This window comes from Hippoglossus hippoglossus, chromosome 18, assembly GCF_009819705.1.
Source record: "Hippoglossus hippoglossus isolate fHipHip1 chromosome 18, fHipHip1.pri, whole genome shotgun sequence".
Lineage (NCBI taxonomy): Eukaryota > Metazoa > Chordata > Actinopteri > Pleuronectiformes > Pleuronectidae > Hippoglossus > Hippoglossus hippoglossus.
In genome coordinates this window covers 10,554,784-10,579,136 of record NC_047168.1, presented here as the reverse complement: position 1 = coordinate 10,579,136, position 24,353 = coordinate 10,554,784, and the positions used below count along the sequence as shown (strand labels likewise).

General features: G+C 45.2%; 2 protein-coding genes across 4 annotated transcripts; both read right to left on the bottom strand.

Moving 5' to 3' along the window:
* Positions 1-950: 950 nt before the first annotated feature.
* neurl4 (neuralized E3 ubiquitin protein ligase 4) lies at positions 951-16,969 on the bottom strand. Of its 3 annotated transcripts, none has more exons than XM_034569156.1 (29): positions 16,765-16,969; positions 11,388-11,910; positions 11,225-11,290; positions 10,668-11,143; positions 10,466-10,577; positions 10,277-10,365; positions 9,979-10,051; positions 9,452-9,725; positions 8,708-8,889; positions 8,480-8,565; positions 8,197-8,359; positions 7,899-8,109; positions 7,444-7,520; positions 7,200-7,296; positions 6,911-7,080; positions 6,670-6,798; positions 6,408-6,553; positions 5,994-6,212; positions 5,380-5,478; positions 5,086-5,238; positions 4,817-4,984; positions 4,506-4,664; positions 4,182-4,361; positions 3,888-3,981; positions 3,596-3,703; positions 3,371-3,515; positions 3,165-3,277; positions 2,855-3,014; positions 951-2,741 (listed from the first exon to the last, which is right to left on the bottom strand). In XM_034569156.1, the coding sequence occupies exons 1-29, from the start codon at positions 16,927-16,929 to the stop codon at positions 2,537-2,539; spliced, it is 4,842 nt and encodes a 1,613-aa protein (XP_034425047.1). In that variant the 5' UTR covers positions 16,930-16,969; the 3' UTR covers positions 951-2,536. The 3 variants fall into 3 exon arrangements, with proteins under 3 accessions (XP_034425047.1, XP_034425048.1, XP_034425049.1); XM_034569157.1 differs by having other exon boundaries at positions 6,408-6,550; positions 16,765-16,929; XM_034569158.1 differs by having other exon boundaries at positions 7,200-7,278; positions 16,765-16,929.
* Positions 16,970-18,136: 1,167 nt separating this feature from the next.
* Positions 18,137-22,013, bottom strand: shbg (sex hormone-binding globulin). The gene is made up of 8 exons (XM_034569209.1): positions 21,832-22,013; positions 21,065-21,162; positions 20,465-20,654; positions 20,185-20,346; positions 19,492-19,648; positions 19,143-19,279; positions 18,843-19,056; positions 18,137-18,563 (listed from the first exon to the last, which is right to left on the bottom strand). Exons 1-8 carry the CDS (start codon positions 21,931-21,933, stop codon positions 18,430-18,432), a joined length of 1,194 nt encoding a protein of 397 aa, XP_034425100.1. The 5' UTR covers positions 21,934-22,013; the 3' UTR covers positions 18,137-18,429.
* Between the last annotated feature and the right edge of the window lie 2,340 nt (positions 22,014-24,353).

Sequence of the window (24,353 nt, the reverse complement as noted above, 5' to 3'; positions counted from 1 at the left end):
GTTTCAGCGCCGTACTAATCACCCAGACGTGACAGCGGCATCCATCGTATCATCTAACGCTCAGAAAAGTAAACAACCACATCTCCCAGAATGTTTCAAGAGCTCGGAGTAAGAGTGAACAGCTCAAAGTTTGCGTAAAATTCAAACAAATAAATAAAAAGGAAGAAAACTCAGGGTCCAACATAAAAAAAACGTCCGAGCTGGTGCAGAAAGATTCGTGACCTGAACTATGCAACCCAACAGGATGATCCAGCAGATCACCGTCTGTTACTGGTTGCGTTACTTTACTTCGAGTGAGTTTGTCTCATTATCTCGTTGCTGATTCTCTTCATTCATTCGTTTTTCTAAATCGCTTCACGTATCTGTTCTTGTTCCCGGAGCAGCCGCCGCTTCTGTAAAGAGAGAAACAAACAAACCACAACCCACTTTTGGCCTTAATGAGCAATTAGTCTACAGCATTTTGGAAAAGGTGTGATTGTGCAAAGCTGCAATAACATGTCAGTGACCGAACGATTTTTTCCTACTCTTAAATAAAATGTGAAGAAACAGAAACACGAGCACCAGTAGGTTTTGTCTTTTTTCTTAAATCGCATTTTTCTTTTACACCCCCCCCCCCCCCCACCCCTTTAAGAATAACGCTCTCACCCATCCTTCTGTGCATACTGTCTGTCAGTTTATTTTCATTTTTTATAAATCAGGAAGATATGATTTGTTATGTAACAGCCTGTACAACGCAACATACAGAAAAACAAAAACAAAAAAAATGATACAAATCAAATTGTACAAAGCAGCACTGGGCCATAAATAACCCATAATAATAATAATAATAATATTTTTCACATTTTTTTTGATTGGAAGATTTTTTTTTTTCTTCGCAAAAAAATCCCCCGTAGATCTTCTGTCAGTCCGATGACAGCAACTCTGAGAAGGTGTCTGAGCTTCTCTGTCGCTTTTTTTGAGTTTGACTCGTCGGAACTGTGCCTTTAAAAATAAAAAATAGATGTTAGGGTTTCATGTTCTGCAGCAACAAATTGGCAACAGGACTGAGAACGATGAGGGGAAAAGACAAGATAACGCTTTGGAAAGCCGTTCACATCCAATCAGTCTCTAAGTGGATGTTTCAGATGAAGTAGAACGCTCGTATAAACATTTATTGACCAATGTAAATCAGCGATGTTTGACCTAGTGGAACCTCAGAGCCCTAATTAATTAACAATAACATTCACGTGTAAACGCGGGTCGCGGCGTGCAGACGTCCTGCTGATCGCGTCGCTTCCTGGGCTGTGGCTCTGAAAAGGTCCCGCACGGTAAACAGTACGACATGACGGATGGGGGATGGGGGGGGGGACACGCTTCTGGCTTCTGTCTGTTCAAGTAACTTTTAAAAGAAATTAATGGCATTTGGGGGAATTTTGATGCCACTTGTTTCCTACTGCCACTACAATGTAACGTACAGCCGCTTCCCTAAGTCGTCCCGGGCCGGCGTTGCTCCGGAAGTAGCTTAATATTTACTGCACAGACATGACAGTGGTGTGATCTTCCTTTTTTTTACCAAAATGTCTAATACTTCCATTGAATCCTTGTGTCGCAAACCACCGAATATAGACGTAAATAAATTTGTAGCACTAAAAAAAAAAAACATCACGGGTAGCACAAAGGCCGGAGCGGGATTTCCATTTAATATCTATTTTTAGCTTCTTAAAGGTGTTAAATGTTCACATTTCTTTCCAGTTTTCCCTCTGTTTTTAGGAAAAAACGCTGGGTCCTTTTAAAAAAAAAAAAAAAACCCGCAAACATGGTTAATAAGTTAGCCCGACTGTTAATGTGGGGACACGTAGAGGACAGCAACATACAGTGGTACATGTGTAAACATTATTTTCTTCCTCCAGTTTTTAAAATCCGCACGTAAAGAAGTCACAATCACAAGACACTCTCGGGTTCAGTCTCAGATTCATGTATCTGCGTCTTTTATATTTGTGTGAAAACATTGTCTCTTCTTCTTGTTTTTGTTTTTTTTTACTTGCCCCACGTTCCTTCTTTTTAGGCGACGGTCCGTTAATGTGCAGGTTGGCAGGGGACAGCTCCTCCTAAAGTAAAACACTGACCAGAGCAGATGTCATGATTGTTCAAATAAGTGCAGAAAGAAAAAAAACTCTGTTTGTGAGAATGAAGGGGGAAAAGAAAAACTGCAGCGAATGAACAAACGTGTCGTGTCGATGAGAAGTTCATTTTTAAAAAATCGCCCACGAGTGTCCGAAACATAAAGTGCAGGCAGTGTCTGTTCTTCTTTGAAACCGCCGTAGGCCCCGGCCGTTAAAGGAGTCCGAGAGCAAACAACCAACAAAATAAACAAAAAGAAAACAACAAAAAAAAAATCAATAATGCTGAATTGTCAACAATCCACAGCTGGATTCCAGAGGAGTCTCTCGCTCAAGGCAGGGGTTGGATTTGGTTGTCAGTTTATTAAAAGTACGAGGAGCGCCACGTTGGACGCCGCCCTCTCCCTTCCACCCGAATGCCTCCCTCGTTGCTCCGTTCACTCGATCCGGACGAGCAGCCCGTACAGGAGCGTGCCGCCCTGCTCCTTGGTGATCCACTCGATCTCCGAGTTGCTGAAGCGCGGGTCCAGGGGCTCGCTGTGGCCGAGCGTCTGGGGCCCCACCTTGTAGGAGCCTGGACGCACGCACACCTGGAATCCCACCTGGGCCTGGTGGCTGCGGTGAGAGCGGGGGTCCTGAAATCTGGAAAAAGGAGCGTTTAGGTAAGTGCTCTGTCTCTTTACTGTAAAATGTAAAAACACAATTTCTCTGGGTGTCTCAGGGTTTTTCATTCTGTGTCAGACAAGTGGACTCACTGCACTTTGGGAGCAAAGATCTCCAAGCCGGAGTAGCGCATGGTGGGGGAGAGGCGCACTCTGGGAACCTCCCTGCCGGGGGCGCTGTTCTCCTCTGGCTCGCTGTACCCGTTGGGCCCCTCCGCCTTCACCGGAGACACCGAGAAGATGGACGACGTCCCTGCAGCGTGTAAATTACACGCACCTTCAGTTTCAGGTACACACTTGATGCAGGTGAGTGCAACACTAAACTCCAGTCAGTTTCTGGAATGATTTATTGTGAGGAAACACAGATGCGTGCAGAGAAAAGAGGAATCTGAACTCTTCCTACCGGGCAGCAGTTGGCTGTGGTCCAGCGTGCGGCGCAGGGCTCCCACACTCGTGCCGTGGTACGCGATGTGCCATTTCTTCAGTGCATTAGAAACCTCACAGTGGGGCTTGATCCTGCACAAAGAGCACACACACACAGTTCTAGAGAGCCGCTACGTTTTCCTCTCCCAACAATAAACGTGTCTGAGTGAGAGACCGTCCTCTCACCTGAGGGCGAAGCGGCACCATCCGAAGGGCAGGGCGTAGTCCCGGGGCGGCTCGCCTCTTTTGTAGTACGCCTCGTCGCCTCGGAGCTTGTGGCAGGACTCACAGTAGCACAGGTTGTACTTTGCGTCTTCGTTGAAGTAGCCGTCTGAAAGACAGGTGAGGGGCGGGGGTGAAGACAGGAAGCGATTGTTGTGGTTTTAGTAGAGAGGCGGAGCTAAGACTCACCTGGTAGCGTGAGCAGGTCCTTGAAGCGCGAGCACAGCGCCTGGTATTCACACGTCTTGTTGGGGTTGACCTCGGGAGGCGGTGTCCAGCACACACTCTCTTTGATTCCTGCAAATAGAAACACAACTCCATAGTAAAGGACTAGTGTGACACCTAGTGGTGAAGTTAAGTACTGTAAACAACTTTTTTACACCAAACTATACTATGACATCTTTATCACATTTTGGACGCCTTACTAGACTGTGATGTTTTCTGGTCATCACAAAAAATAAATACAGAAAAGTCTTCTTACCGTCAACCATGTCGGCCTTCTCCATGTCACCCTGACAACGGGCCTCGCCACTCTCTCCTCCCACCGCTGGCACATTGTTGGTTACTATGGTGACCTGCCATGACAATAAAAGATTCATGAGCCTTTGAGTTGGGTTTTAGGTGATAGCGATGTAACAGCTGACCACTAGATGTCACTAAATTCTACACACTGAACCTTTAAAAACCATCTTCGGTGAAACTAAACGTGACTGTGGAGGACAAATATGATATTTACACCCTATAAGATACCGAAATGGAAAGTAGGTGCACAGACCTGTTCACACTGGCCGTAGAGGTCGATGAAGGGGTAACAGGGTGAAGGGATGTCCTGCGCCGCCACACCCTGGTCCATGCCATTGACATAGAGGTGGAGACAACTGTTGGCGTCCACCAGCAGACCCAACACCGTCCCCTCTGGACAAGTGTCCAGATTAGGACCATAGTTCTCACATATCTGAGCAGGAGAGAAGAAAAAGTCGTGTTGGAAAAGAAAGGAAAAAATTTAATGAGTCAGGGGAAAAGGAAAATATTTTACACAAGATTGATTAAACATTTTTGACATGGCTCAGACTTTTGTGTCTTAAGTGTGTGTGTATACCTTTAGCGAGTTGTGGAAGACAGAGTCTCTCTGCAGCAGCCAGGCGGAGCGTTTGAGGCAGCACGCTGTGGAGGGGAAGTTGAGCCGGTCGGGGGAGTGGCCTATCACCCCTAACGACAGTGATGACGTCCATGATGGGTTGAGACGATCGATCTGAAACTGGAAACCAAAAGGAGGCTGTTGATGCACAGTGCACAAAAGATATGAGCTTTTATTTAGCATTATCAATTTAAGTATTATATCAACAGACTATAAAATCAATTATCTGAATTAAAGGAATTCAACGTTACAGGCAGTAAACCGTGCAGTACCTGTAACAGCTGCTGGCGAGCCAGCGGCAGAGCAGTGACCAGCAGGCCCTGGTTGTAGCTCGACACTCTGGCTGCTGTCAGGTTCTGGTTGGACAGCTGGATGTTTTTGCCGTGGTTCTCCAGGAACGCCATGACAGTGGGCACCAGTGCACACGGCTCAGTCTCAACCTGGAGACAGCAAGAAGTGACACAGAGAGTAATGTGGTGAATAACGTTTGATAGAAAATATTCGAAGTAAAATCTGATTAACCGATCCTTCAGGCTCTTACCTCTCTGACTGGGCTGCTGTCCTCCTCTCCCTCACTGCAGCTCTCTGAGGAGAGCGAGGGCTCCTTCACACTCTCCATGTCCTCCAGCAACGAGGAACTGACGATGGACACCGCTGTTATCCGCCCGTACAGGTCCAGTACTGCATAAACATTCTGCAACAAGCAAGAGAACAGGGCTGAATGAAAAGTCACTCTTACACAGAGTGTGTGCAGAGAGAGAGAGAGAGAGAGAGAGAGAGAGAGAGAGAGAGAGAGAGAGAGAGAGAGAGAGAGAGAGAGAGAGAGAGTGCGTACCTTGGCCACTGCAGTAGCAGCAGATCCCATGTCTTCTCCGTCAATGAAGATGTGCATGGTGTCATCACTGCACCTCTTCACACCCACACGGTTCCCAACCTGGATTCACACATTTAGATTAGATTTACTGTGTCAGTGGAACCTGAACAGTGTTGACGAAGCAGAAAGACGACTCATCTCTTCAGCTCAGTTTGTCCAGACATTTCAGAAGAGGGTGCTGTACAATGCATCATGATATGTGCTGAAATAAACTGCTGGTGAAAGATGTGATGTTTCAAAATGTGTCATCTTTTCAAAAATACATTGTGAATATTGAAAATATAAATTGTGAGAGGAGGTAGATCCCGATTTCTGTCTAAGCTTCTCAGGAAGAGCAGGACAATCTCAGAGCTCTGTCCACACCTTAAGTCAGGGATTTGAAACAGCCAGAGGGGCTGTGTCAGTGAATGTGAGGCAGGAGACAAGATCAGAGACAGTTTAAACCACCTAACTTTGCTTTAAGCGATCCTTGACATTTTCTAAGGATTGTAAATCTGACTGATATCCATGAAGAGCTGCCAGAATTACACACATGTGGCTTCTATCTGCTCAGTAGCTCAGAGGGTGCAGCTTACCGTCAGCCGGTCCAGTGAACAGCCGTAGTTCTGGCGCTGCAGCACCCCGTTGCGACGGACCTCAGAGCCGCAGAGCAGCCAGGTGACCTTGGTGCGCAGGTGCGGGAGGGAGGGCGAGAGACCGGACAGCGGGCAGGACGGCAGCTCCGTGGGCGCCAGTGTGGTGAGACCGATATGCAGCGAACCGCACCACTGCTCGTCCGCTTCATCAATCCTCACCTGCAGAGAGACACAAACGGAGAGAAGAAATCAACTACCAGCTAGTAAAGACAGAACATTTTTATTAAAGTACGTTTCTAATAAATGTAGCTACCAGTCTTTAAGAGATTAATGTGGCATATTTAAAAAAAATAACATACAGAGTGGGTATTATGTTCATTTCCGGGTAAACTGGTTGCTCTGAACGTCTCTTACCTCAAACAACTCGTCGGCTTTGAGTTCCTTCGCACTGAACACGATGCCGTGAGCGTAACCACCGACTCTGACGGCCTGGCAGCCCTCACCGAGCAGCACCACGTTCTTACCGTGTTTACCGTGGAGCCGATGAGCAACGCCTGCTACTACACGTACACAAGAGAAGAAAAGAGATGGACATGAGGCTTTGCAGACAATTGATATGCAAACACAGATCTTATGATAGTTAACTCTAAACCCGTGTAAGGACCATGTTAAGTACCTGGAGAGTGGATGGGGAAGCTCTTCTCAGTGATGTTGCTGGTGCAGAGGCTGTTGTCCAGGGGACCCGAGGAGCTGGTGATGGACACCTGAACACACTGACCATACAGGTCGATGACTGCAAACACCTCTGAGAGACAGACAGGGATGGAAGAAGTACAAGATGATCAATAAAAAGTTTCAGTCAGTGGTATCTCAACTCCATGTGTCCTGATTCCACATTTCTGACTTTTATAATCTACCTGGTGGCAGACCGGAGCAGGCGACACCCTGGTCCACGCCATTGATATAATAGTGGAGGTCACCAGTGGCTGAGCGCATCATGCCTATCCGTGAGCCCGTGGTCAGAGAGTCCAGGTCACAGCCGTAGTTGTTGCGCATCGTGTTGCCATCTTGCATGATGGCTGTTCCACTGGAGGAGGAAACAAAGGACAAATCTTCAGTTCAATGGTCAACACTGGACAAAATGCAAAAAATTACAATATTATGATAATGTGTAGTGTTTTTAGAACTAGTAAAAAGTTACACTACCTTAGCATCCAAGTGTCGTAGTCAATGTCAGTCATGGTGTTTGGAAACTCAAGCTCCTCGGGCCTGATGGCGGTCACTCCTGCACACACAGACATGGCTGATTGAGTAACGCAGCCGTGATTAAACATGAAATATAAACACACATCAAACATCTGAAATGTTGAATAAATGTGAGGTAACTTCGATCAGAGCGAAGGAAGAGAAAAGATCATGTGGAGGCAAATTATTATTTGAAATTTCTCACCTGCTTCTATTGAACCCGACCAGCGGTCCACCATCTTCTGAATAATGATTTCGAACAGCTCTCCCTCTCGAAGGCTCCTACAAGGAGAAGACACATTCAAATCCACTGCAAACCAAATACTTTCCTCTACATCTGTTGATTTTAACACCTTGTCAAACTAAGTATTACTAAATGTTCCAGGACACGGGAGGCAGAAGACATGTGGAAGCTATTCTGGTTAAACCTGAAACTTACACCAGCAGCTACAAAGTGATACTTCTGAGTTTACATGAAATGTGATGCCTAAATTGTGCTGGTGCATCAGCAACAACCACCACAACAACAAGTTGGACGACTTTTCTCTATAGCAGAATCTGGTAAAAGTATCTATCAACAGTTGGAGAACCGCTTATTATGTTTAATGATCCATAGATGAACAGAAATAATCAAAAGTTACTTGTCACTTGTTTCATCACCTGTTGGAAATGACGATAGCATCGTTGAACTCGCTGCGGCAGTTCTGACGCAGGGCGGTGCGCCCCCCGTTTGTGATGACGGCGTTGGTGCCGTGTAGATGGTGGAAACGCAGGTCGCTGGTCGTAGCGATCCCAGCCACTGAGCAGGGGCTCCCGGGGGACATGGCCGTGGGACCCTCTGAGCAGTCTTCTGGGAGAGGGGGGAGGTCCACTAAGAAAGGAGGTAAAGAGGGGAAATGGTTACACGCTGGACTCTCAAGTTATTTTAGCTTCCAAAGTATCTGCCTCCCTCTCTCACCCATGTCGTCCATGATGGTGGCCTGAGCCGCCTGCCCGTAGAGGTCGACCACGGCGTAGACACTGGGGGGGACGTTCCAGGCGGCTGGGCCCTGAGCCACGCCGTTCACAAAGAAGTGGAGGCTGCCATCTTCTTTCCTCACCACACCGACTGTGTCACCCGCCTGCAGGAAGGAAAAAAGAAAGCAGAAAGAAAGCGTAACTAAAACTTTACTGCAAAGGAAAGGCTCAGGGTGACGGGTAAATAGGCAGGAAGTGACAGAGTTATAAAAAACATCACTCACCTTGAGCCGGTCCAAGTTGTGTCCGTACTCGTCCAGTATTGTTGTTCCATTGTGCATCACGCCGTTACCCGTCATCATCCAAGTCCCTACAATAAATGTTTCACATTAATTTTGTACAGAATCCTGGTGACTGAAATTTATTCTACAATCTTCCACTTGTCATCAGGTACATCAGCAGAAACCGATGGTGAAAAGATCGAAACCCTGATTTCTGGGTTTTATTTTCACCTGAGCGCAAGTTAGTCATGGTGGAGGGCAGCTGCAGGTAAGCAGGGTTGTGCGTTGTGACACCGATTTCGATGGAGCCTGCCCACTTGTCCACCATCTTGTCGATGCGTACCTGGAACACCTCATTGGAGCGCAGGGGCCGGCTGCTCAGGACCACGCCGTGGTTGAAGTCATCAGTCGCACTGTGGAAGTAGAGACATTCGTTTGTAAGTGCATTGATGTTTTGTGCTAAAATGACTGAACATAAGGCATTTGTACAAATTAGTCATTGTACACTCAGGGTTTTTTTCACATCTACATTTACTGGTGATTAGTAGATGTTTTTCTTCTGGCTGGCTACAAAAACTGTACTGTGCTGCAATCTTTTTTTTTTTTAATATTCCTTGATTAAATATTTCACATTATATCCAATCTTATCTGGGCAAAGTTACTGTTGAAGTTTTGTTCTAAACAACATTTAACATTTGGGGTTTGTTGTCTTTGAGTAGTGTCTTCCATATACATTTTCTCTTCATGAATGTTGTTATTAATGTGTATTTTGTTCAGCAAAAAGAACAAAAGTGAATAAATAAAGAGAAAATGGTCAGTGTCATGCATAAGAATATAAACAGTCGTAAGACACATGTAAGAAAACCACAAAAACCAAGGTCTTAACAAGTCAAAATCGAGCACGCACACATAAAAAACCTGTAAATAATTCAGGGTCAACAAGACGACCCAGACGCAGAAAGGAGGTGGACTCACTGTGGCCGCAGCGCTGTCCTGCCGTCACTGATGATGGCCGCCTTCTGGCCACAGTTGGGGTGAAAGAGCAGGCGGTCGGGCCCGTCTGCGTCCGGAGTGAGGGAGAGAGACGGCCGGGGCCGACCGACATCCGGGGATAGGGCCCTCATGATGGCGTTGTTGCGTCTGAGGCGGTCGCTGTGGTTGTGGTTGTGGACGATGGTGACTTTGACGGCCATGCCGTAGAGGTCGACCACGCCGTAGACCACGCCGGGGGTCTGGGCTGCCGCGACACCTGGGAGGAACAACAAGCGGTTAGGGGTCGAAACAAGAACATTCTCACTCACAGTTTTTTAACTTACATCTTTAATAATATTGACAACATAAGGATAAAAGAGATAAGAATCTAAAAAAACATATGTTCATGTTGTACTCGGCCAAATTATTTCTGTTCTGAAAGTTGTTGTTTATAACCATCACAATCATATCACTCCCCCCCCCCACCACTGAGCTTTCTTCCCCTCATCAGGCTTCTTGATGCGTCTCACCTTGGTCGATGCCGTTGATGTAGAAATGAAGCGCTCCGCTGGCTTTCCGCATCAACCCTATGAGATCTCCCTCCTAAAACATGATGGGAGTAGTTGATGGAGATATAAAAACAGACGGATATGCACAGTAGGTGGCAGAATGAAGTGTGTGTGTGTGTGTGTGTGTGTGTGTGTGTGTGTGTGTGTGTGTGTGTGTGTGTGTGTGTGTGTGTGTGTGTGTGTGTGTGTGTGTGTGTGTGTGTGTGTGTGTGTGTGTGTGTGTGTGTGTGTATCAATGTCTGCGTGTGTGTTGTCAAACCTGAAGCTCGTCAAGGCTGAATTCACAGTATTCCCTGCGGGTTCCTTTCCCGTTGGTTAGTATCCCACAGCCACTCATCATGATTGTACCTGAGGAGAAAAAAAGAATGACTCAAACATCTCTGTCAAGGATCTTTTATTTTGTTAAAGACAGTTTCTTTGCACGCGCGTGTGTGTATGTGTGTGTTACCTGAGCGCAGATTGGTCATAGTTGCAGGATAGTCCAGGTTGTTGGGGTTGTGTGTGGTCACACCGATCTCTATCGAGCCCGACCACTTGTCCACCAACTTATCAATACGTATCTGAAAAAACAAAACAACGTAAACACATTTAATCTCTTCTGGTGACGATTGGTTTTCATTCTTTTCATTAAGTGGTGTGATTGTATTCACCTCGAACATCTCGTTGTGTCGGAGCGGCCGGTTGGTCATCACCACGCCGTTGTTGAACTCGTCCAGCGGTCTCCTCCGCTCCGCCGTCTTGTTGTTGTTGCTCAGTTTGATCAGTGTGCCACATTTCTCGTGGAACAGCAGCGCGTCATTGGTGGTCATCCCTCCGGTCAGAGCTCCTGGCCCCACCCCTCCATTACTAGCGGGACTATTATTAGTATTTCCACTTTCGCCACCATCACCACCAGCTCCTCCTCCTCCTGATGTCCCTGTCCCACTGTCACTGTTCACTGCTCCTCCTCCGCTGCTGCTCCCTCTGTCATTTCTGGATGAGATATCAGTTCCTGTATTTCCTCCGCCACCTCCCCCTCCTGCTCCTCCTGCTCCTCCGCCATCCTCCCCTCCGCCCTCGTCCTCAGAGCGATAAAAAGATACTATTGCGTTGTTGAAGACGTCAAAGAGCTGGTGCTCCGTTAGAACTGAGGACAGAAAGGAAGATGAGAACAGTTGATGGTCGTGTTGGAAGTATGCATCTGCTGATCGGAGGAGGATTTCCTTACCTGTGTCGGGCTCCAGGGTGTTGGGGAACTTGTCTGGTCTGCTGTGACTGCAGCTAAGCTCAGGCACTGACAGGAAAGCAGAGGAACAGACACGACGGATGAAAACAATCTAACATACAGTGCTAAACAAACAAACAAAAACATGGATAGAAATGCTCCCTACCTTCATCTCCATTCATCATTCCATTCATTGCTGCCACATTCATCAGTGCCGTGATCCCAGCATCCTCCCGACTTCCACACACCACCACCTCTTCCTCCTCCTCCTCCTCATCATCTTCCTCATCCTCCTCCTTGTCCCGCTCTATTGTCTCTCTCTCCCTCTCGGCAGAGGGTGACGGTGGCTCACAGCTCACCACCGTCACTTGAGTGCACTTGCCGTACAGGTCCACCACGGCCCAGAGCTTGGGCGGCAAGCCGCTGGCGGCCGCCCCGCAGTCCTGCCCGTTGACCCAGAGATGGAGCTCACCGCGGGAGCTGCGCTGAATGCCCACACGGTCGCCCTCGGCTAGCTGGTCGAGGTCGCGGCCGTACTCCTCCAGGACAGAGCGGCCGTCTCGCAGCACTGAGCAGCCCGACACGATCCAGGAGCCGCCCTTGAGGCCTGTGGCGCTGCTGGGGAAGTCCAGCCTGGCCGGGTCCAATGCAGTCACGCCAATCTCAATGGAACCGCTCCACGAGTTCACCTGAGGGGAAATAAAGGAAAGATTCAGGGCAAGATGTTAACAACAGATTCAGGAGGAGACTGTAATGACAAAACACTTCTCAGCAGCTGTAACGCACTCGGAGAGGAACCATCTGAGCGGTGATGTGGGAGTGGGACCGTTTGAAAGAGTCAGGTACTGAGCTAAAAACAGGAAAGCATCTATCTATGGAAAACAAAGTCTGCCTTGTTGTATGATCCATCTTGTTATTTTTAGTCGTTCTGTCAGTGAAGAACGGAGCCAAAGGAGCGCCGCTTTGAAAATGAAGCAGGACGGAGTGGACGCGTTGTACCACGTGAAATAAAACTGATCCACATGACGACAAGTGTAGTAGTGAAATCATTGAATCTTTAAAAAATTAACCCAGGGTGTAACAAATGTACTTGTCATTAGTAGAGCAAGAACAGAGAGCACTGGTGCTGCTCCATCCTGCACGACGTCACCTTTCAACATCCAGAATGAGACGTTGAAAGCATATTAGTTGTGTGCACATCCCGTCCTATATTTAGCCCTGGTGCAGGAGACCAGATCAGAAAAAGAGAGTATTACATCCTGCCATCACAGTTAATATGATCTTCTGGCTAGAAAGTGCTACACATGTTTTGTTTGAACAGACGACTGTGACATAGGAATAATAATAAAAATGTTGTGTTAGTTTTGTGCCTATATACAGTACATATACCTGTCTTTTGTCAAATATATTCACTTACAGACAGAGGGGGTTGAAATGTTAAAATGAAATAAATGCACCACTACTCATTTCCTCTAAAGATTAATAAGCCAAATATTTCATTTCATTAAAAAAGTATAATTTCTGGAGGCCCCACTTTTGACAAAATGCTATTTTAGCACAAACATGTTGGTCACACACTTTTATATTCGATGTGGATCTTTGTGTCTCTGAGGGAATTTTAAGTCCTCAGCTTCGTGAGTTGTCATATGACAGGTTTTCTAAACAACTACTTAGAAATGTTCCGATACCATTTTTCCTTACCTCTTAGGTGATAAGCCATTCTGCAGTTTCTCTTTTTTCACAGAAACATCATTGGGAATGTAAACTAACACCACTGATGCTCATGTGTTCAACATATGCACACAGAGCTAACAATATTTCAGCCTCACTTACATGATCTTTTCCACCACACAAGCACTTCACTGCAAAACTCTGTCTTTGCACGGCATTGAACTCATATCACATAACAAGCAGCCTGAGATATCCTTTTCTTCCCAGAAACATAAAACTCAACATAAGCTCTCAATAATGTGTTAAGTCATTGATCTCTGGGGGTAAATTCCATTTTTTTCGTGCAGCGTCAGCTAAAACACAGAGTCGATGGAGCTGGTGGAGATTCACAACCTTGCTTGGAGATGCTTCAGCCCGGCAGACGTTTGCCGACACAGGGGCACGAACCCACGTCATCTCACTGAGGAGTGATCTCCTGGCTTCGCTCCACCTGCTGCCCGCCGGAGAAAGACAACATCTGACGAACAGCTATGCGGTTTGTACCTCAAGCAGGAAAAAAATGGAATCAAAATGAATCTAAAGTGTGAGACGAAGCCCCTCTTCTGTCGTCTTTCCCTGCTGCACCACAGGACTCTAGTTTAAAATTGGCAGAAATCCACATCACTGAAGTGACCTTGGGCGTAACATTGAAGCCCAACCAGCTCCTGGGATGTTTTTTTTTCTTCCCTGCAGCTCATCTCTGTGCCAAAGAGAAAAGCAAGAAAACAAAATTTCCTTTGAGATCAATATTATTTAAAAAATGATGTCCTGTCCTTCCTCCTCTCCTTCATCTGCTCCCCTGGCGTCCTCCTGAGCTCTGTGGCCGTTGCTATGTAAGGTAGTGTGCTACGACAGCCCAGGTATGTGGGTTAACACATTTAGTAGTAACTCAGCCTGACCGGGTCACTGTGCGGAGGAGACAGACATCTCCTTCCCTCGCTCGGCTCACTTATGTAACAGCCGCCCGTGGGTGTCTGCCTCTGAAGTCGCTCTCTCTGTTCAAAAGCCCAATAACTACAGGATACAACCCTTCCCGCCAAGTGGGACCACTGAGCTGCCTTTTCAAACAAAGAAAAATATATTGCATGTGTCGTAAATTCAAGAGCAGTGTCCGAGAAGCACCGACAACGAGGCTGAACGCAGAGACGAGAAAACTTCTCAACAGCTGAGCTCTCAATTCTCACAAAAACAAGCAGTACATTGAAATATTAAAAACTGCTGTCAAGATCTAGACAAATGAAGAGTCACACAGAACGCATTAGAAATAGGGAGCATTGATTTGTTTTCAAGCTTCTAAAAATTTGAACAAATACGTATATTTGTAAGTCAAAGCATTATTATAGCTCTCAGTAGAGCACCTACCCCACCCCCCCGCCGAGGCCCAATAGGCCCTTTAAATTCACTCAAGCTGCACCACATTTCACGCATTAGTAGACATCAGTCCCCTAAATATGTCAGACTTTTTTCCACCAAATCCATGAAATAAACCCTGGATTTATCTGCACCCAGGTCTAAATTTTATGTGTTCTTTTTTTTGCACATGCCTCATGTTTCAACTAAATTTCACAGAAATCTATTCTGTATATTTTTGCATAATCTGAACAGACAAACGTAGAGGGGCACAAACACAACCTTGTTGACGGAGGGAAACAAGTAAGGCTTTAAAACACTTACTGATAGCTGCATTGTATTGATCATTTATCAGTTGTATTATTGTATAATATGATCATGAAGTTGTATTTTAAGGCTAATGTTGTCTACAGGGCTGCAACTGAGGGTCATTTTCAATATTGATTAATCTGTGGATTGGTCTGTGCCACTCAGCGTTAGCTGTTTGGTCAATAAAATGTCAGAAATGGTTTATTACAATTTCTAAGATCCCAAAACAGCACATTCACGTAACTTATTTCCTCCAACTAACAGTCAAATCCTAAAAGAAATTAGATTTAAGATTATTTTTTCTATAATTGATTGACAAATTCAACAAACTGTTTCAGGCTACAGGTCATCTCCAGTTTGAACTCTTTACCTAATACACAAAATACATGATGTGCCTATTGCAAGTTTCTTTTCTTGCCACGTTGGACCATTGGTTTTTTGGATCACTTTCTAAACCCTCTCTCGCACTCACTTTCCACCTTCCACTGTGGCTGAGCGGGCGTCAGCAGACAGGATGGGCAGTCATGCCAGTCTGTGTGCTCGGTGATGGAAAGTTATTGATTTTCAGACAGACAGTGCATGCCATGACAGAGCAAGAGGCCGTTTATCGGAGCCCTTTATCGGGCCGGGCATATAAAGGATAATCACTTAGGCGCTATTCACCTACAATATAAGATGTTTAGCTTTACTGGAACTCCTGCAGCTCAGCTGGTGCATGGTGATTTTTAGGATTAAGCTTTGTCCATTAGTCTTGGCCTGACACATTGCCATTGTAAGTGTGTGTGTATTTGTGTGTGTTTGTGTGTGCGAGTGTGTATTTTGGCATTGGCACCGGCTCCAGAGCTGCCATGTTGTCGACAAGCCCAGTAGGTTTCTTTGGCAGACTGCGCAGGAAGAAGCCATTACAACGGACGAGCTCTCCTACACTGAACGCAGCCAAAACGTAAACACTGCACAGCCATTGACCCGATATGGAAAGACAAGTGCAACACAGCACCAACCTCAGTTGACCGCCAACGCTAAAGCAAAACGAACACCACATGTTCAACTGTCGGGGAATGAAGGGAATTTGATTGGAAGAGATTAATTCTTTATTCCCTCACATCTCACATAATGAACAACTTCATACGAGACCACTGTAGTGTTTAAGATAATGTAGGCACATGACTGCTAAGAAGGAGATTAGATCTCTGTGGTAGTAGTATGTGTGTTGTAGTAGTATGTGTGTTGTAGTAGTATTACAAGCAACATCAATTTACACATGGTCTGCAAAACTGGTGTAAAACAAAATCTAGATGAAATACATGAACCTGGGTTATTGGATGATGTGATCCTGAGGATTGAGACTTTCCCAGAGAATGTGAGGAATGGACCAACCAACAAGGATCAATCTAATGACAACATAGGCTGTAGAATATAAAATACATACAAGATCATGTTTATGTTTCTCAATTTCTGTTGTGAAGTATCTTTGAATTGATACAAATACAAAGTGAGAACGCAGCAAAGGTCCAATCAATGGGGGACTACATGTTTACAGATGTGTTATTAGTGAGGTTTAGCTTTTTAGTGGCGATAACGTCTGAATGTAAATATTGAGGAGACTCATATCTTCAACATGCACCTCGGTGTGTTATCAGTAAGACAGGAACCAGAAAGCAGCAGACAGACTGATCTGAGAGCAGTGCTGCAGCATCACTAGCCACAGAGACGTTGCCTCCTTCACAACACTGACCCACGTTAACAACTCGGCTCCTGTGGCACCGAACACAACAACACGTCCCCTGTCAACCGGCCACACAGCCCGGACGGACATGCTACCCCCGGTTAGCACGGGACCGATGCTAGCGGTTGATTAGCATGTCCGTGCCGAGGCTCCACATGCAGGTCGCAGTTAGCTCGGAGAACCGCGTACCGTCTCCACACATAACGCGCTGATCATTCCGCCTCGCTCCACCGGCTGAATGAATGGCCGTGTGTGCAATTCGCCGCTGAGCAGACGCCACAGCCGCGGTCGGTGTCAAGCCGTGCGAAGCGCCCCGAGCCGCGGCGGCTCGTCACTGCGGAGGGTGACAGACCCCCGGCCCGTCCCACCAGCGCCGCTCCCGCACTCCCGCTGCTCTCGCCCCGCTCGGCAGGAGCGGCGGCGGCGGCGGCGGCCTGGTGTTGTTTACCTTCTTGTCAATGCGGACGGTGAAGACATCCCGGTCCCTCAGCGGCTCCTTGCTCAGCACCAGGCCGTGGTTGAACTCCTGGACCGGCTGGTTGCGCTGGGCGGTTCGGTTCGAGTTGGACAGGCCGATAAGCTTTCCGCTCCGCGGATGCAGCTCCGCCGCCATCTTCAACGGGCGGCCAGTGTGTTCACGACAGTCGGGGTTTGCGACAGCACCGTCCTGACTTACGGCAGAGTCGTACAAGCGATACGATAGGACCACACCACACCCCGAGGCGCGCGAGACCCGCGTTAACCACTATTATAACTTTCATTTCATATTGATGTTCACAAGCTCATCGTCATTCGTTATTATGATTTAACTTTAAATTCAAATATTTAACATACGAAACATTACTTTTTGTAATCGCTGATTTAGATCTATTTAATGTAATGATGTGATCATGATGTCTGTTCAAAGTAAAATATTCATGAAGGAGAACAGCAGTTCGTGTTATATGAGTTGATTTTATTTGCCAAATGAATTCACTTAGGATTGAAGTGGGAGAATTTAGTGGATCAACTTCAAAAATCTCCAGTTTACTGAGAAAACAAGGTTTTGACCTGATTCATTTATTGGAATGAGTTAATGTAACATTAGTAAAGTGATCTGATCTTCATCTAAGTCTCAAGACGAACACGATTAATCTAATATGATATATATATACTGTTTGACATAGCTTCATATTACACCAAATAAATAAAAAATGTCTGTCCTAAAATGTTTATTAGTTTCTGAATGGTAAAGTAGAAAAAACTGTAAAATTACTCTAAGCTACTGTATCTCTAAACTCTCTTTAATCAAACCACACATATTTAGGCCATTATATTTGACTGTTTGAAGTTTAAAGTCCTCTGCTGAAAGATACCGTGATGGAGGGGCGTCCAGATACTAAAATGAAGTGGAATGAATTAAGCTACCTGCAAAATCTCCAGTTTACGGAGGACAAACAGGCCTAAAAAGCTTCCAGAGATGTATTTGCTCTTTTAACTGCTTCCATGACAGATGACTTGTTCTGGGGACATGCGATATATTTAAGTACAAGCATATTTATTGAAAAAAATACTCTCTAGCATTGTGAAATTACTGTATTTACTGTTTTAATTTGACATTATCCAACAGGTAATTTTTTTATCAGAGTGTATCATGTGCAGAATGGATGGTAAATCTAACACTGTCTGTAAAAGTCCGCTAGAGGGCGCAAAACCCATGTCTTTAATCTCCTCTCTTCCATCCTGGCCACGATTTCTGATGAATATTTATTCACAGTGTCTGAATCTCCTCAGAGCAGCGTTAACGTTTATTTGTCCCAAATTGCAGAAATACACTGTTGCAACGTCAGAGAATCACTCACATTTATTCCACAGATGAATCTGCATATTCTGTTACAATAGGACTAGTGCAAGATATTTCTATTTCTATTTAATAGAAAATTCTCATCGCTGTAGAGGTTAAAACATACAAATCCCACATTCCGCTGAAGAATGAGTATTAGCCGCCTGATCAGAAAGTTTAGCGGTTATCAGGTTATAGTGAACAGCATTACATATTGTTAAAAATTTTGCACTTAACATACGTGGTGTCCACCTGCAAACATCTGTTCCACATATTGTACATGCAAACTTTCTACGCAGGGCAACTGTGGGAGGAGACTGACTTCAGTGTGATGGCTAAATCCAGATCCAGGTCCTTCCCTTGGACCTTGATTTCCTTCAGACAGCCCGTCAAGAAGTGGGAGCCAACGTTGTCGTCACCTTCGCCTAAAAGTCAAACGGAAAGATGACATGTGACTGAATTCCTTGTAAAACATTGCGAGATCGGACGTTTTTCTGACATTTTTGTTGAATTTTCAGAGAATAAATTCACAGATCTCGATGAAAAAAATCAGCAATGAGCCAGTTTTTGGTGCAAATCCAGATAAAAATGTGGATTTATTGGATCTAAATGTGGTTTCATAACTGTTGGGTCTTGGCAGAGGTATTCACTCTCGTGATACCGTTCTAGTTGAAGATATAAAGCCGGTAGCGGTTTAATCTCACCCAGGAGACTTCCAATGGCCAGACGTCCCTCTCTCCATGTGCTCCAAACACCAGGGTTTCTCAGTAAAGTGAGATCTACCTCAGTGAGATCTACCTCAGTGAGCTTGGGTTCCTCTTGAAACACTTGCAGTAACTCTGGTTGAAACGTTAGCACCAGTCTCTGTAAAGTTTTGCTCATGCTGATCCTTTGTTCGCCCACAGTGAGCGTGACCTCCTGCGAATCCAAGAGAGAGACGAAATAAGTAACTTTGACAGAGCCGAGCAACAGTTTGTGAACTCCCGTCTGAGGTGTGTGCGTACCTTTGTGTTGTTGTTGGCCACTAACGCGACCGTCAGCTCTCGCCCAGGAGCCTTGATGCTGAAAATGGTCCCATCCATGTGACTGAAATCTCCCGCCACTTCAAACCTGACCCCATCGACCTCGTCAAAGGGGAAAACTGCGAAATAAAAATAACGATAAACGTGATTAGTAGAACTTGTGTTGCGGTGACCTTTTGATCCTCCAGTAAAAGCCATGTTCAATCTGATTAAATCACATCAAAGCTAAAAGGAAATATTATTTATGCCTCAGATGCTTTGTCATGCAAGAACGCATCATCCAGGCCAGTTGGAAAGCTTGTTATCAAGTGTCAGCACCATGTGTTCCCACCTGACGTGTCGAAGATGGCGACTCCAGAGCCGGGGAAGTAGCTGCCAGGCTGGATGTTTTCATGGCAGGGCCAGAGCTCGCTGGCCTCCATCTCCCAGGGGCTGTTGAGGTTTAGCCAGCTGCCTTCCCGCACACAGCCGTCCATGCGCGGCTCGAACTACACAACAAGGAACGCAAGAGTGCATTTAGAAGGATGGGGGGGGCTGGCACCTGCAGATGGTTCTGATGTTTGAGGTCATTATTCATCACACGTGCAAAGGAGAAGAAAATAGTCATATAGAAACAATAAAAACACACAGACTAACAAACTGTGATGAATAAATACACAAAAATTCTCATTTTTTTTATACGAAATCTTAAAGGAGAGGTACAGTTTCAACTTCAAAACATCAACAGAAACTTAATTTAAAGTTTTCAGACTTTACAGATATTAATACAGGGACATATCGACAATAGAAGAAAAGGACAATAGTCTCTGTGTATCAGAATGAATTGCAGCCACCAAACGGCATTTGTATTGATAGAGGAGTAGACTTGTTATATTTCAATAACATTGTGCTTAGTTATCATTACTGCTCTGCCTGGGTTCATGTTCTCTTTATGGGGATATTTATAGCAAAAATATGCCCAGTAGATAAGTTTATAAAGACTAATGTAGTGTGTAGAACGGGGCAAAGGAAAATCCGACTTTACCGCCACAATCATCTTGTCCTTGTTGATCAGGATCCCGCCTAGAGCCATTCGGAGTTTCCCTGAAATGACCTCCTCCATCAGTTTGGACTGCAGGCCCACCACCAGCCCACTGGAGCCGTCCACATCCAGGATCACAAACTGCCCCTTGTTGCTCACCTCCAGCTTGGTGCAGCAGGGGGAGGAAGAATTAATTCAGACCCAGAGTTCCGCTACAAGTCGGTTCTAAATGTCTTGTTTGAACAAACTGCCCATTTTGTCACATTCTGCACCGGGAACTCACCGTGTGCCACTTCCCGTCGTTGAGTTTGGGGCCTCCTGCCACGCTGACCAGCATGTCCTCTTTCCTCATCTGCATCAGAGGGATGCCGTCTTTCAGGGACAGAACAAACCAGTCCTCTCCGTCTTTGGTGTCTCCGTAGAAAATGACGCCTTCTGGGTCAAACGTCCGTAGCTGGAAGGACGACTTGATGCTGCAGGGACATTTGGATAAAATTCAATGGCTGAGAGGAAAAAAAGATCATTTCATATTTGCCCAGTTTACTGAGACCAGGGCCACTGCCAGAGAGGTAGAAAGGTAGTAATAGATCTAAGCGTCTGGAGAATATAATGCCAATATAACGAAGGGTTAGGTAATATTTATGTTGTTAGAAATATGGGATCCAGAGGCCAGGAACAAATTTGGGCCCAAAATTCCTCACTGCACCTGCACTCGCTCTCCCTGATTCTCCTTTGGTACTTTTTTCTGAAATTTTTTTCTGCCAAAATCAAATTAACTCCCAGCTCCCGTTCTAATTTAAACCTCTAAGAGGTTTTTTTTTTTGGCTCCCAAACCCCAGATTTTCCGCGGAGCAGTGGATATTAAAGCCCGGCGGTGACGTACCTGCTGACCTCACTGAGGTTGACTGTTGTGTGGATCAGTGGCCTCCAGATGTCTCTGTCCTGGCTGAGGTAGACAGTGGACCCGCCCGACACTTCTCTCTGGAAGACACGGGCAACTACTTTAACACATAACTCTTGATCTCGATTTTAGTCAAAAACAACCAAAGTGCTGTAAAAGATGCAAAATGCACGACAGGGTAAAATTAAATTGGATATGATGTAAATCAAATGTTGCATTTTTGTATTTTTCTTATCAGATTTATTTGTGGTTGAAACCAAACGTACGAGTGATTAATTTAATGATTTATTTATTATTCTATTAAAAATGATTGATTCAACATAAAGGCACTTTTACGAGCCTCAGTTTCTTTAACCCTAAACAACACAGAATTAACACAGTGGGTATTTTAGAGGAGAAAAGTATTTATGCCTCATTTAAATCTTTTTTAAATTCTCATAAGAAACTCTGCGACAGATAAGTCCCGCCGCTTATTGACTGTGTGACCTTTTCCCGGATTTTACAATGAGAAAAATCAATACTGGAGCTATTCATCCTTGTACAGCGCTTAACAAACACCATTCATCCACCATATAATAAATGTATTTCCTTGGTTTTTAATATAGCCAATTGATACACACATATATTATTTACAACACTAATCTCTACTGATGAGACTTACACACCTCACTTTGACATTTTCTGTCATTTCCCACTTTTTGTAATGCCTTGCTAGTGATTGATAAGAGAATTTTAACATCTGAACATACCATTCCACGTCCGTTCCCTTGCCCCTCGGCTCCCCACCCCAGCAGAGCCAGGCTCAAAGAGAGCAGCAGTCCGTCTGCCACGGCTTTGCAAAGCACGGCCATCCTTCAGTGCATTCACCCACCCAGGCCTCCCAGCGCACAGTGTCCGGAGCCCGTGGGTGGCCTGCAGACTCTGCAACAGTGTGTGTGTGTGTGTGCTGGCAGGCTGTCCCAAGGTCCAGAGGGCAAACATGTCATGCAAGCTATTGATCCTCAGGAGGCCTTCATGGCTGTGTGGCTGTGACTCACAGGGAAGAAATATGGGATGGTGAGAAAACACGGGATGTAAGCAGATGACACGGGAGAGAAGTGCTCGGTGAAAGTAGAAGAAAAGGTTCAGTTAGTATATTTTATATCTGCGTGTCCACGGTCGGCCTGTGCGGTGACTCATGTAGCGTACAGGACATGATTGCAGGCTGGGTGAGTGACCTGCGCCAGACCACTGATTTGTGTTTACCCATTAAACAGGAACCTTGATTCACCGCTGCTGCATACGGCTCGGTTGTGTGTGTGTTGTGGGATAGAGGTAAGAGGGGGATAGATAGAGCTGAGGTCACAAAACTATTTTTTCCTCTTTCTTTCTTCATCTGGCTGCATTCACATGATACAGGCTCCTTCTAGGAAGACTGCCGACAACTGGGGAAAAGGCCTATACTAGGAAAAGTGCAACACACACATAGAGCAGACAGTGAGAAAAAAAACAATCAGTAAACAGTCTGTTGATCAGATTTGAGGTCAAGATAAAAAATCAAATCTCCAAAAAATATCTCCCCCATGTCTATTAATAGTCACTGACATTTCACTTTGACGTGTCACAGCAGGAGAAACACGTGTTTACACATTTAAACTAATTACGGCTGAATCACATCAGTTTTTTACGTCCTGGCATCGTTCACGCTGAGTCATGGTCGTTGCTTATGACGACACTTTAATAGAACAGGAAGTAGAGAAGTGGCTGCTGCTGCTGCTGCCCCCCCCCCCCCCCCACTCCCCACTCCACCCCCCACTCCCCACTCCAGCCCTCGTTTTAAGGCCACAGTTCATTCTCTGAGACATTAGATCAAACTACAGGGACCATCTTTGAATGAGATCACACCAGCTGTGATGCTTGTCAATAATGCAGCGATGACTCCCGAGTACCCATGATGCAACGTGTTGATGAGGGGCCAGTGTGATCTCATCACAAGATGGACTCCAGTAGTCATATGTTGTTGTTTTTTTTGCATGGTTGAAAGTTGCAGTGCCTGGTGTGAAAAGGCTCCGCAGAGAAAACCATTAGAGCAATGGGACGTTAAAACTACAACCGCCAGCCCATAGCTTATTAAATGCTAGTTAATGAAAGTTAATTAAAAACTTAATAAAAAACTTAACGAAGGAGAAGTTAATTGCTGATATTTTCATCTCATCTGTATTTCTGGGAGTGTTATAAAAAAAAAGCCGGAGTCCCTCATCTGACTGTTCCTGTTAAAACCACTGAGTGTCACTGGTGGGAAGGAGCTTGTTTGGATCAGCTCCTGACTCTGCTGAGAGGAGGCTGTGATGCATGCATGGTTTACAATCTTCAACCAAATCACTGTGTGTTCTTATAAATTTAGAAAAAACACACAAATGTGCCGTTTATAATATTACTAAAAATAAAAACCGCGATGGAATGTGTAACCAAGTAGAATCAAGCACACATCTCAGCCAAGGCCCAACTTTCCCCTTTTGAAACCACATTTAAAGTCACTAGATCCAGCTTTTTTATTTGGATCTGCACCAAATTGCACAGCTCATAAATATCAGTTGCTCAGGAAAAATGTTTTCATCAAGATCCATGAATTATTCTCTGAGAAAAAAAATATTCCATCTCACAATGTTAAATAAAAGTGAAAAAGGGGAGAAAACCGGATTTGAACCAACAAACTTTCCTCTAAATCGGTTGAGCAGTTTTTGCAATATCTTGCAAAATAACACAAACAATAAAACTTGAATAACCAATTCACTTTGTGCTTAAAGGAAAAGCAAAGAATCCCCACTCATTAAAAAAAAAAAAATGTAATTACACATTTCACTTCAGAATTCCAGCAATGTGAAACCAGGAATCTGCCGGCTTCAAGCACGTGGATTTCAGATTTCAGAATCAACACGTAAAGATTAATAGACAATTAAAAAAAAAAACGTGAGACCGGACTAAGACTGATTTCATTGGGTCATCAGGTTAATACTTTATTTTTGTTTGATTGCAGCAAAGAGAAAGAAAGGGAGACGGAAACGAGAGGAGAGAGAGAGGACGAGGAGAATATGGGAGGAGGAGGAGGAGGCTACAGACTTTGGGAGAGCTGTGGCTACAAGCCTTTGTATCAAATCTAAAGACAAAGTCATCAGGCAACATTAAAACATCTCTTAAAAATAACATGAACATATTTTTGTGGGCTCTATATGGCACAGTATTACCCTAGACATGTACACGATACCAAAAACAGTTTAGCCACACCCCTACG